The sequence below is a fragment of the Suncus etruscus genome, chromosome 4 (assembly GCF_024139225.1).
Source record: "Suncus etruscus isolate mSunEtr1 chromosome 4, mSunEtr1.pri.cur, whole genome shotgun sequence".
In the NCBI taxonomy this organism is placed as follows: domain Eukaryota; kingdom Metazoa; phylum Chordata; class Mammalia; order Eulipotyphla; family Soricidae; genus Suncus; species Suncus etruscus.
The window spans coordinates 48,644,761-48,658,859 of NC_064851.1; the positions used below are offsets into that span (position 1 = coordinate 48,644,761).

Sequence of the window (14,099 nt, forward strand, 5' to 3'; positions counted from 1 at the left end):
TAGCAACCTTGAGAGTTTACTGCAAGATTGGGTAGACCTAATGTCTAGGTTTTAGAGAGCAGTCTCTCAGATGGCCTGGGTTCTGGCCCTAGAGCAACAGGTCTGTGTTCTATTCCAAAATATGTGGACTACACTTTAAATGCGTTTTAAAATAGGTTTCTTTTTAACTTTGAATGAATGCTAGAAAATTTAGATGCTAGAAAACCATATGCAAAGCACGCACCTTTGTATCTGCCATCTCTTGCTCTATAATGCTAATCTTCTCTCCTGCTGTCTTTGTCTCTATGACTGTCTGTCTCTGTCATGTCATTCTTGATTTTAAAAGTTTATACTAAAAATGAAACCTTCAGTCTGTTGACAATTTAAAATAATTCAAAGATGATTCTACAGAAAGCATGCACTTTTACTCTATTTTTTAATCAATGAATTAATTGTGGCACAATTCAAAGCTCTTTGTATAAAATGCTTTGTTTTCTTTCTTACAGATTCTGACTTGCTCCACTTAGTGTTTCATAGGCCACTCTGAAAGTCCAAGTACATCTCGTTTCCTTATTCTCAGATGGCTCAGAATTCAGGCCTTTCTTCTGATTGTCAGTTTTGGATAAAGAAGCTTACTTTATGGGACCAAGCCTCCACTTCGGAAACCTGGCAAGACATCTGCCTTCATCTGCCTCAGTTTCAGGACTTCTTGAGGCAGATGTATGATGCCTTGAAAATGATGGTAAGTAGTAGACAAAATAATAAAGTTACATAGTGACAATAGAATCTTTCTGGAGTTAAAAAAGTATTGCTGGATTAAAAAGACAAAACACTCCTGGATAATATAATTGGGTCAAGCTTTCCTTGTTTCTCCTTTATGTAAATAAGAATTTTTAATATATATTATTATGTAAAATTTCCCGTTTGTCTTTAAATAAACAAGACTGGAAGTTGTCATCAGGTAAAGTAGATGAGAATCATGCACTCTTCTTTTTTATTTTATTTTATTGAAATCATTCTGATTTACAAAGTCCTTCATAGTTGGATCTGAGACATACAATGAATCAAGGCCAATCTCACCATCTCACCATCAATATCGACATCCCTCCTCCAATGTTCCCAGAGTGCATGCTATAACATTACCTTTGGCCTCTCTCTTCAGACATATAAACCTGAAATACAGCAATGCTATCAGGACCAGTGTTGGAACCTGGAAGCAAGCTGTGGGAGGGTGGTGCAGGCAGCAAGGGGTATGTTTGGTGAGAGGGACAGGAAGGTGCCTCTCTCTGGCACTTGCAAACTTAAGATGTTGTGAAAGATAGCAGTGGGATCAGGGCTGGTTGTGGAATGTGGAAACTGGCTCTTCTAAAATTATTTTAAGCTGTTGTTTGGGGAATATTTAGATTTGAATGTATTAAGTACTATTTACAACTTATTATATTTTATATTTATTTTCTAATTTTAAGATGAAAAGCAAGATGATCATTTAACTTCTGTGTTCTTGTGTATTGTTACTTTCTTCCTTAACCAAAGAAGTAGGAAGTCTGAAGAATAATTTATGTTGATGATAGGAGTTTATCTTTAGAAGCTGAATGGAAATATACAGTCTTTATGAGTAACCAGTACTATTAAATTTGCTGTAAAAGAACTTGTAACTTGACCTAAAAACGGTCCCAGAAAGTCTAGGACTAGCCTTGATGATGAAATAAATGTGAAGAATTTAGTTCTGCAGCACTAGGAAATGCTTATCGTTTCAGCTTATATTATATTATATTATTTCAGTTTGGTCTCATTCTTGAACTTTTTTGAAAGGTAAAGATGTGGGGAAAGGGCAAGTTGTAGAATAGTATGTTGATCTTCAAATCTTAAACTGTTTTCTCTACCAACAGTGTGTCTTTTTCCTTTGTTTGAGATTTTAGTTTGTAGACTATAGCATATAGTAATCAAGATTGTTATAAACAGAGATATTTATTTTTATGCTTTGGCTGACCTCTATTTCTTTTACACGTTCCAGAGGTCTTGTCCACATAAACTGATTGTGGAGATGTATTAGAAACCTCTCTTTTATAAGAGTGAAAGTTAGAATAGACATAAGAAAATATCCATATTCAACATATCTATATATGTAAATATATATATAAACATACTTAATGATTCTTCCCTGTGATTCTTTATTAGTTTTTGTTATTTTGAAGCTGAGTGCCACTCCTGACTGTTAGGTATGAGTAAAATATATTAATTTTGTAACAAAATGACTTTATTTTGTTGACCTAGCGAAGGAGGAAGATAATTGCCTGATAAGCTTTATTTTAATATGTTTGTTTCTTATTTAGCTAAATATTTTCTCTTGTCTAACTTTTCTAAAATACATAAGAAACTATAATACTCAGATTTCCTCAACTTCTAGTTCTAGTTCAGACTTTCTGAGTTGCACGTTGTTCTGTTAGTGACCAAAATATAATCTTATTTTACAGGATTCCAATACTGTCATTGAAAAGTTCCCCACAATTGGTCAACTATTGGCAAAAACTTGTCGGAATCCTTTTATCTTATCATACGGTAAGAATCTGACCTTAGCATATTCTCTTAAAATATAAACTTGTAATAAAATTTTAGATAACGAAATATAGTTTTAAATTAAAACTCTTATTTCTCATTCTTAGTTTATTACATGTATTTATAATTCTGTTACAAAAATAGAATCTTTTGTTGTCATCCATGTGTTTGTGTATTTCTATGCATTTTTATATATGCATGCACACTTTCTTGGTTATTCACACAAAAGATCTATAGAAAAATAGATTTCCTTATGTTAAAGGGGTGGTACTCATAGTTGACTATCTTATCACTTTTATTCAGTGTAAAATGGTTATGGTTTGTTGTTTCATAGTTTCTTATTCATATACTGCATTTTTCAGAATTTGAATCCTGCAATGGCTCTGCTATATTTAAGAGTGATATTTTGGTTTTATCCACGGTTAACAGGAATTTGGAGCTACTTAGGAAGAGGTGTTCCTTCATTGACCTCCTACCTACCTGTCCAGTTTCATTTCCTGTTTAATCCTCCATAGCTATACCACATGCATTGTAGCCAGGTCAAATTACTAACAGAGTCTGTGAGATCTGTTTATTTTTCGAGTCTCTGTTCTCATCTCAGTTCTCATCTCAGTTCTCTTAATGTTTCTTTGAAATAGCCTTGGTAGAGCTAAATTAGGAACGTCAAACTGTGTTATCACGCCTCTAGCATTTTTACCCTAATTATATGGCATACTACACTGTTTTTCTTTTTTTTTTTTTTTTTTTTTTGGTTTTTGGGCCACACCGTGTGACGCTCAGGGGTTACTCCTGGCTATGCGCTCAGAAGTCGCTCCTGGCTTGGGGGACCATATGGGACGCCGGGGGATCCAACCGCGGTCCGTCCTAGGCTAGCGCAGGCAAGGCAGGCACCTTACCTCCAGCGCCACCGCCCGGCCCCTACACTGTTTTTCATTGTTGATTTGTCTCTAAAGAATAAGAACTGTGGTTTTTAGTTTTCTTTATTTTTCTGTATTACCTCGTAAATGGTAGAATAGTTAAATTTAAAAGTACTGATATAATACTTGCTACTTCTCATATTTTTTTAAAAAATCAAAGAATGATCTATATTGTTAAACTCAAAGATAAAATGATTATTACTTTTTTGATACTTTGAAGAATCATATAATTTTTCTTTCCTAATCTTTCATAAATCATTAAAAAATGAACTAAATGGGGTAGAGACAACATCTATTTAGTTCCATGATCCCACTCAGTCAAACGCACTCTCTCTATCCCATGTCATCCTTTACTTTTTCTTTCCATGTATACCTTTTGTTTTCTCTTCCCTGTAGAGGTTATTTTTTCTCTTCCAACCTACTTAGTTTATAACAGGAGTCTCAAACTCAATTTACCTGCAGGCCGTAGGAGGCAAAGTCGCGGATTCTTGAGTGCAAAGTCAGTAGTAAATCTTGAACGTTGGGGGGGTGTGACCCAAACAACTAAAACAAAACAAAACAAAAAAGATTCCTCTAGGGCAGGGCCACAAAATGTTGAACGGAGGGCCATTTGCGGCCCTCGGGCTGTAAGTTTGAGACCCCTGGTTTATAAGGATTTTGGCTTAAAAGGGAAAAGCTATCATATTTGCCCACCAGGACCATCAGTATCTGTACCGAGTTTTTTTCAACTAGACTAGCTGGTGTTTATGACATATCTTTGATTAGTAATCCATTTTTATACATATATATGTGTATGTGCATCAATACAGAAAAGTTTCTACATACAGATACCTATATATACGAACAGACACTCCATGAAATAATGCTTTCCATAGTTATCATGCTCTTTTAAAAATGGACTTCATGACCCAGAACTGATTTCACTCACAGTCCAGAATATTATCTAAAGTTTTTGTACCTATAGGTAGGTTGTAATGTGTCTGGCCTAAGAAAGCTTATTAAAGAAAGATTCTCTGGGGTTTATTCCCTTTAAAAGTACTATCAACTGGTAGATAACTCATAGATTGAATCATTGCTTTCTAGAAAAAAATGAGCATGTGCCCTTTAAGTATATATGTTAGATATAAGGCATTCCAAATTCAGAAATGTTAAAATATGTAGAAAGCTTATTTTAAAACTGAAAGATGGAGAATGAAATGCATTGCTCACTTTGTGCTGGACACAGTTCTCCAGATTTAATTCTTGATAATATAGTCTTGCAGAATAGATGATTATATTTGCATTAAGTCACTTTATTCAGAGTACAAAACTAGTTAAAAACCAATGCAGAGGGGCCAGAGAGATAGCATGGAGGTAAGGCATTTGCCTTTCATGCAGGTCATTGGTTCAAATCCTGGCATCCCATATGGTCCCCCGGGCCTGCCAGGAGTGATTTCTGAGCATGGAGCCAGGAGTAACCCCTGAGCACTGCCGGGTGTGACCCAAAAACAAAATAAAACAAAACAAAAGCCAATGCAGAACTAAGCAGGTTAAAACTCTCTTGGGGCCAGAGCTATAAGCACAGTGGGTTGGGCATTTACCTTGCACACAGCCAACTAGTATCAATACCCATATGGTTCCCCATTCATCTCCAGGGATAGAGCATAGAGCACTGCAGGGTGTGGCCCCAAAATAAAACAAACAAAAAAATAAAATCCCTCTAAAGCCAACCTATATTGCTATAATAATCTGCCACTGTGGCTCTCACCAGCATGGTACAAGTGTTCCAGTCCTGGCTTTACCCACAGCCAGTTTTACATGAATGTGTATGATCACTACACAGATACTTACTGAGTTGGTTTGTTTTTCTTTTTCTTTCTTGATATCCTATGCCCTAAGAAAACTTGACTTGCACTTTCTAATTTGTGGAAACGTCTAGTCAGGGAGAAAAGAAACCTAAATCATTTGGACCCAGTCAGAGTGCTGTGAAACTTTGCATAAGGATCAGAGGGGAAGGAGAGTTTTGTGAGAGAGGGTGCTAGGGTTAACTCTTGAAAGATGTAGATAAGATGAGATTGATGCGTCATAAAACTCTAGGTTTCAGATGTCTTTTTGTAAAAATGAAAGATTGCATTGATTTTTTTGTATAGTCTTAAAATTATATCTGTCAGTGATCTTTTCTTATCTCCATTACATTGTATGCTTCTGATACCAGGAAACAGATTCTTAATCTATTTCTATTTCAGTGCTTGTATTACCTTTTGAACTTTCCATTACATTTTATTTTCCTGTTTGAAGTACATCTTAACTCATAGAGGAGGCAGACAAACTGGCACAGAACTCCATAAGTAATCAGATCTTACTTATGTCACTGTCGTTTCAGTACTGAATGCTTTCTTCCAGAAAAATATTTTTAATTATGGTTTTGTATAAAAATTATTTTTAAATACAGTAAAATTTAAACAATTTTCATCAAGGAAAGAAGTTAATATCCCATAATCTTAGGATTAAGAATAATAAGGAGAAAGGAGGAATTTGGAAATGGAAAGATAATTAAGAGGAAAATGGTTGATATAATAGAAAGGATAAAAAAAATACTATCTCCACTTTTTTAGAATTCAAGCTCCTTGGTTCTAGTTCAGACTTCATGATTAAGCATAAGAAGCATAGTTAGGAGGATCAGAGCAATAAGGAAAGGCTCTTACCTTGCATGTGGTAGACCTGGGTTTGATCCCTGACCTTCCATATAGTCTACTGAGCCCTTCCAGTAGTGATCCCTAACTACAGAGCCAGATGTAAGTTAAGTTTTTGTTTGCTGTCAACTGCAGACATTGTAGCCAGATCCAGTTCTGTCCCTGTGTCCTGGTGCTCTAGTACCCTGCTGCTTCAGTCTCATGCTGTGCAGTGTGCCATGTCACACTTCAGCACAGTTCAGTGTTGCTGTCTTAGTCTAACAGTGCTTCAGCTGTGGTGTCTGTCTCCTACACAGTCCAATTCTCCACCTGTCTGGGTTTGAGGTTTGCTGCTAAACTGTGAGTATTTTGCATCTTGCCAGCCTTTCCTTGCCTAGTTCTTGTGGCTGGGTGGTTGTGGGGGCACTCAGCTCAATCTGATTCTGTAAAATATGCTTCAGAGATTTCAGAGATTTTAGCCCTGTATCTCGATCTCATCTGAGAAGATTAGCTGCTCATATTTGATTTCAGTTGTGGAGCTGAGCCACTTCTGTGGGAGGGTAAAGGGTGTGGCATTAGGCTGCTGTAACTCATGCAGAAAGGGGAAGCTGCCTCCTTTTTGAGAATGCCATAAAGGTAACAGCCAGGATCAGACTACCTGGGAAATAATGCTGGCCATTATTTTCTTCACACTTTTTATTTATTTTTACTTTTATTGCTTTTACTATCTTTATCTTTGAGGTATGAGGGTTTATAGTACTGTTAATTATGCTTTCATGCATGCATCATTCCAACACCATATACCCATCACCAGAGTGTCAGCTTCCCTTTACCAGTGTCCCAAGAACTCCTCTAGCCACCTTCTCCTTTCTACATAGACACAGTTCTATAGACAGTATGTCTAGTTTCAATTACTTTGACCAGTTGTTTTAATTACTCTTTTAGTTACCACTGTTTTGTAGTACAGTTTGAGGTTGGGAAAAATGATGACTCCCATCTCTTTTCCAAGTATTGGTTTTGCTAGCCAGGAGTTTTTATTGTTCCATATGAATTTAAGGAGGGTTACACATATTTCTTTGAAAAACTGTTGTGGATATTCTTATGGGAATGCACTGAATCTGTATGATGCTTTTGGAAGTACTGGTCATTTAATGACATCAATACTTCCAATCCATGAGCAAGGGATGTATTTCCATTTCCTTGTGTCCTCTTTTATTTGTTGAAGTCATATTGTATAGTTCTCTTTGTGTAGGTCTTTTACCTCTTTAATTAAGCTGGTTTCCAGGTTCTTGATTTTCTGAGGCACAATTTTGAATGGTAATTTAAAAAATATTTCTCTCTTTTCTCTCAATATTTACATATTGAAAAGCTGTGGACTTTTGAGTATTAACTTGGTAGGATGCCACCTAACAATACAAATAGTTTAGTAAATACTGTTTTTATAAATAGTATAGTAATACTTACTATAACATTATATAGTTATAACAAAATTATAACATTATATAATTATAACTAAATGTTGTTTCTAGGAACTTCTTGATAGAATCTTTAGGATTTTCTAAGTATAGTATCATGTCATCCTCAAATAGTGAAAGCTTAACTTTGTCCTATCTGGATTCCCTTGAAATATTTTTCTTGCCTATTTAATTGCCATGGCAAGTATTTCCAGTATTATTTTGAATAAAAGTGGTCAGAGGGGGCAACTTTGTTTGTGTCTGATCTTAGAGGAAAAGCTTTTAGTTTTCATCATTGAGTATAATGTTTGCTGTGGGCTGTGTGTGGTAAATAGCTCTGACTATCTTGAGGAAAGTTCCTTTAGTTTCCATTTTATTGAGACTTTTTTTTATTATGAATGGATCTTGTGAAATATTTTCTCTTTTGTCTAGATATGATCATATTATGTTTATCTTGCTTTTATCTATATGATGTATTGTGTTAATTTGCATGTCAAACCATCCTTGTATCTTCAAGATGACTCCCACTTAATCAAAGTATATCTTTTAAAATGAGTTGTGGGATTCTGTTTTTTTTTGAACATTTTGTTGAGGATTCTGATTTTGTTTAGGATCTTGCATCTGTGTTCACCAGGGTATCAGTTTGTAACTCTCCTTCGTGCGTATGTGGTATTTCTATTTGCTTTTAGTATCAAGGTGATATTTGCTTCATAGAAGCTGTTTGGGAGTGTTTTTGTCCATCAGTTTCCTGGAAGAGCCTGAAAAGAATTAGCAGTAGATCTTCTGTAAAGGGTTGAATGAATTCACTAGGGAGTCATTCTGGATCTAGGCTTTTGTTTTTTGGGGAGATTTTTGGTTATCACTTGGTAAGTTTAATAGTGACAGGTCTTTCATCTCTTCTTGGTTCAGCCTTGAACTAAGGCCACACTTAGTTATAGGATGTTGTAGGAGTCCAAGAATTTATCTATTTATTTAGGTTCTTTGTTTAATGGCATAAATATTCTCAAAATAGTCTCTGATGATCTTTTGAATTTCAGTGTTATCTGTTTTGATGTCCCCTCTTTCATTCCTGATGCAGTCTACTAGGGTTCTTTCTCTTTTTCTTCATGATTATTGATAGTATTTTAATGATCTTGCTTATTTTTTCAAAGAACCAGCTCTTAGTTTCATTGATATTTTGGATATTTTTAAAATTCATGATTTCTGTTTTAAAATTTATTGTTTCCTGCTTTCCATACTACCCAGCGAGGGATCCATATGGTGTTGTTCATGATTCCTGTCGTAACTTAAAGGGACATTTTACAATGTTTAGAGCCCTCCATGTCCTTGCACATGAAGGAGAAGGACAACCTCAAATCCTTGCCACATGCACTCACTTAAGTGTCACTAACCTGGACTTATAGATTTAATCTTATATCTACAAAAGGTAAAGTGATGGCATCTACTTCATAAATTTGAAGAGAACCTGGGAGAAACTTCTGCTGGCAGTTCATGCCATTGTTGCCATTGAAAACGCAGATGATGTCAGTGTGATCTCATCCAGGAATACTGGCCAGAGAGCTGTGCTGAGGTTTGCTGCTGCCATGGCACCACTCCAATTGCTGGCTGCTTCACTCATGGAACTTTCACTAACCAAATTCAGGCAGCTTTTCAGGAGCAGAGATTTTTGGTAGTTACTGGTCTCAGAGCTGACCACCAACTCCACTTGCCTACTATTGTTATGTGTAACACAGAATCTCTTCTGTACTACATGAACATTGCCATCCCTGGCAACTAGCAAGGGATCTCACTCTGTGGGTCTTATGTGGTGGATGCTGGCCGCAGGAAGTTCTACGAATGTGTGGCACTGCCTCCAGTGAATACCAATGGGAGATCATGCTTGATCTCTACGTCTACAGAGATCCTGAAAGATGAAAAGGAAGTGCAGACTGCGACTGAAAAAGATGTGACCATTTCAGGGTGAATGGACTGCCACAGCTCTTGAACTCACTGCTACTTGAGGTAGCAGTCTGAGTTTGTTTGCTAGTCTGAGGTTGCAGACTGGTATGAAGGGGTACAGGTTCCCTCTGTGTCAATGCAGCAGTTCTCTACAGAAGATTGGAGTGCTTAGCCTGCCACAGAAGACTGATGTGCAGCTCTCACTGCTTAGGCCACTGAATAGATAGGAACCACCACTGAATGTTCTTGAGCTATTTCTTCCAGGCTGAAACAGGAATGCGTATCAGGTTGATGGGAAATAAATGAGTTTCTAAAAAAAATATTATTTTCTTCCTCCTGCATGCCTTGGACTCCTTTTGGTAGTCATTTTACAGCTTCTTACATTCTATGTTGTCAAGTTATTTATGTCAGCTATCTTTTTCCTTCTTGATAAATGCTTGCATAACTATGAGTTAGCCTGTGTCAAAGCTTTGAGTTCAGTGTGTCATGATTTCATTCTCATTTTTTTTCTAGAACCTTTATTTTCTCTCTGATTTTTTTCTCTTATCCACTGAGCATGGGATTCACTCATAGTGCTCACAATTGCCCTTAAAAAAAAACACACTTAAAATTTGAGGTTAACTTAAGCTAATATGCATGTTCATGAAAATGTAAAAAATACTATGCCTCTAATGTTTAAGGAATTACGTAAGTTTTATGGCTTTAGATTGCCTTGTGTGCTGTTAAGAAATATTATAATGTGTTACAATCTGGGGACTTGAGGGACAAAGTAATTGTACATGGATTCTGTTTTATTTATCTTAATGTTCTTTGGCTGAAAGTTCAAAGTTAAGATATCAGCAAGGGGACTTCTTCTGAGAATTATGTTATGGGTAATTGTCCTTCCACTGTAACTTTACCTTGTCCTCTTTCTTTGCATCTTTTGTTCTCATACTTCAAAATAAAAAAAATTAAAAATAAAATAAAATAAAAAGAAATTTAAAAGATGGGGCCGGGAAGGTGGCATTAGAGGTATGGTGTCTGCCTTGCAAGCACTAGCGTAGGATGGACTGCGGTTCGTCCCCCGGCATCCCATATGGTCCCCCCAAGCCAGGGGCAATTTCTGAGTGCATAGCCAGGAGTAACCCCTGAGCGTCAAACGGGTGTGGCCCAAAAACCAAAAAAAAAAAAAAAAAAAGAAAGAAAGAAATTAAAAGATCAGATATATTATTTATAACTTAAATTTTATTTTTCCATATATACTTTTGCCATTTTCTTGAAGTACTGGGATTTACTGTAGTGTTAACTATCATTTTATTTATATTTGTATTTTTATTTATTTACTTATTTAATTTATTTGGAGGTGGTATGGGTGACCTGCTCCCAGGAAATATTCCTGGCTCTGTGCTCAGGAATGATTCTGTGCTGTGTGAGGAGACCATCTGTAGTACTAAGACTCAACCAATAGTTGACTACTCAAGGCAAGCACCTTACCTTCTGAACTCTCTTCAGCCTTATTATTACTATTGTTGTTGTTATTTGAGGGGGTTGGTACTAGTGGTACTTAGGATTTCTGTATGTCTCAGTGCTCAGAAATCACTGCTGGTAATGCTTTGTATGCCACATATGGTGCTGGATATTGAAGCCAAGTCAGCTGTGTACAAGGCAGGTGCCTTCCTCCTATATATCTCCAGTCCTGCTATTTTTTTTTTTTTTTTGGTTTTTGGGCCACACCCGGTGTTGCTCAGGGGTTACTCCTGGCTGTCTGCTCAGAAATAGCTCCTGGCAGGCACGGGGGACCATATGGGACACCGGGATTCGAACCAACCACCTTTGGTCCTGGATCGGCTGCTTGCAAGGCAAACACCGCTGTGCTATCTTTCCGGGCCCCCTGCTATATTTTTTTTAAAAAAATTTAAATTATTGGGGCCAGAGTGGGCACAGCCTTGCACATGGCTGACCCAGGATGGACTGTTGTTTCATCTCCTGGAATCCCATATGGTCCCCACAAGCCAGGAATGATTTCTGAGCGCATAGCCAGGAGTAACTGCTGATTGTCACTGCATGTGGCCCAAAACCCCCCAACAAATTTTTTTTAAAAAAATCACTAATTATTTGAAATGTGACATAGATACCTAGTTTTGAGAAAAACACTTGTGTTTTTTTTTCCCAATGGCTTTAAACTTTATTGGTGTTGGAACATCGTAAGCCTGAAATAATGAATAACTTTGTAGTTCTGTAATTATGGTGATTAAAAATTTTAAATGATCAAAAAATTAACATTTCAACAGAAGAAAATTGGTTACATAAGATTTAATGTAAGTGATATTAGAAATCACAAGAAGAGCTGGAGCGATAGTACAGTGGTAGGGCCTTGCACACAGCCAACCCAGGATGGACCTGGTTCAATTCCTGGTATCCCATATGGTCCCCTGAACCTGCCAGGAGCGATTTCTGAACACAAAGCCAGGAGTAACACCTTAGTGCCGTCGGTCGTGAGCTGAAAAGAAATCACAAGAAGAAGACTACTCAAAGTTGTTTCATTCACATTTCTCGATGCTTTGAGAATTTATTAGCTTTATATTTTTATAAAATATGGTAAATGTTTTATTTTAAAATGTTTAATGTTTTATGGTACTTGATAAAATGTACTTATTTTCTTTTGGCAGGTGAAAGCCAAAAAATTCTAATATGGTGCTTGTGTACTTTGATTAATAAGGACTCACTGAATTCTGCAGAATCAAAATTTAACTCTTGGATACGGGTAAGATAGTAAATCTGTCCCATGTTGCTTTAAGTTAAATTGATTGCTTAATGGTACTTTCTTTGAGAGCTTCATTTTGTGAAGTAATAGAAGTTTCTCCAAAGATACTCAGGCAAATAATCACTGTTCTATTTCTTTCTAAGCATAAAGCTATTCAGGATAAATTTTATTTTATTTTATTTTATTTTTTGGGGGGGCCACACCCAGTGACGCTCAGGGGTTACTCCTGGCTATGTGCTCAGAAATCGCTCCTGGCTTGCAGGACCATATAGGACGCCAGGGATCAAACCACGGTCCAGTCCATCTTAGGCTAGTGTACACAAGGCAGACACTTTAAGACTTGCACCACTGCTCTGGCCCTGATACATTTTATTTTTCTTGATTGTGAATTCTGCAAGATGACAATTCTCAGGGTGAATTTTTCCAACTCTCAGTTTACTAAAAGAATGTATTCTGTCCTTTTAGCAGTGTTTTCTTCAGAAAGACACACACACACACACACACACATACACACACACACACACACACATACACACACACACTCTTTCTCACTCTCTCTCTCTCTCTCTCTCTCTCTTTCTCTGACTCTCTCAGTTCTGTTTAAATTGAACTTCAGTTCAGGAATATTCTTAGAGTAAGAATCTATATTTTGTGTCCTACAATCGTGGCTGTGGTCAATATGCTCACACCAGCACCTGGTGCTGGTTGGGTTTTTCTTGTTCATAGTCACCCACCGTGTTAATCCATGTTCACAGTTTCCTGCATTTGGCCCTCCTCTGGCCATTTTTGTTTTCTCCTGAAGAGTAGACACTAGTTGCAAAAGCCATGTTGCTGTACTCTGGTTGCCCACAGCACCATCATGTTGGTGTGTTTTTCTGTACCGTTCTGCTGCAAAAAACCCCAAACACTCACTCACGCCTGTCAGACTCCACTTAGTGTGCATATGGTTCAGATTAGCTGCTTAGTATTATGAAGTCACCTACCCAGACAGAGGCATATGGTTTTGTCTGTCAATTTGACTTGTGATATCATTTCATTCACTGCTTTTACCATTTCTTTATGTTGTATACAATTGTTGACAGAAGTGACTGAAATAGTATTTAAATTTATTAAAATGCAACCTTACAAGTTGCAAGAAAGCAGAATAGAAGGAACCTTAAAAGTGAAAGGGGTTGAATGATAGAAAAATGAAAAATTTAATTGTAAGATAAACTGATATAAGGACCTGAAGATAGAAACTGAATAAAATAGTGAAGAAAAGTTTTGGAAAATAATTGGAAATAAATTACAGATATAGTAATTATAATAATTTTTAAAATGGTTCTGCTGAGTTTTATTTATCTTAATGATTATTTAGGATATGTTTTTATATAAGGGAACTTGTTAAATATTGAAATAGATTATCTAATCAAATTCTTTTAGAGTGACTAAGTTTTTTATTGAAATCATGATTTTATTAGCTTACTTTAAATTTCTAGCCTTGCATTTTCTTTTGTGTGTGTGTGTTTTTTTATTTCACAGGAAGGTAATATTAAATTTTTATCTTCAGGGAATTTGCAGACTAGTTGCATTGTCTTTCCAGGGTAATTTGGGTTCTAGTTAGAATTGTGTATAGTTGGGAATATATTAAGAATGAATACTTGCTCAGACTACTGGGTTTGTATATGTTAGTTAGTTTTTGAGCAATGAGTAGTAGAAGGAGTAGTATGTTTTAGCAGAGAGAGCATGTACAAAACATGGTGTGGAGAAGAATATATTCATGGAATTGTAGGTATTTAGGTGTACCCACAATGGGACTTTTAGAGTAGATAATGAAAGATAAGATTATAGAAAATTTTATTTTACCTTCAAGGTAATGAAG

The 14,099-nt window shown here is 36.4% G+C and overlaps 1 protein-coding gene across 1 annotated transcript in view; it reads left to right on the plus strand.

Annotated features, from left to right (window-relative positions):
• Positions 1 to 559: 559 nt before the first annotated feature.
• The window catches only part of FANCC (FA complementation group C), a 126,036-nt gene continuing 112,496 nt past the window's right edge, over positions 560 to 14,099 (plus strand). The window contains exons 1-3 of the mRNA XM_049772236.1: positions 560 to 721; positions 2,454 to 2,538; positions 12,144 to 12,238. Of these exons, the coding sequence (XP_049628193.1) occupies positions 560 to 721; positions 2,454 to 2,538; positions 12,144 to 12,238 (342 nt within the window). The remainder of the gene's footprint in view (positions 722 to 2,453; positions 2,539 to 12,143; positions 12,239 to 14,099) is intronic.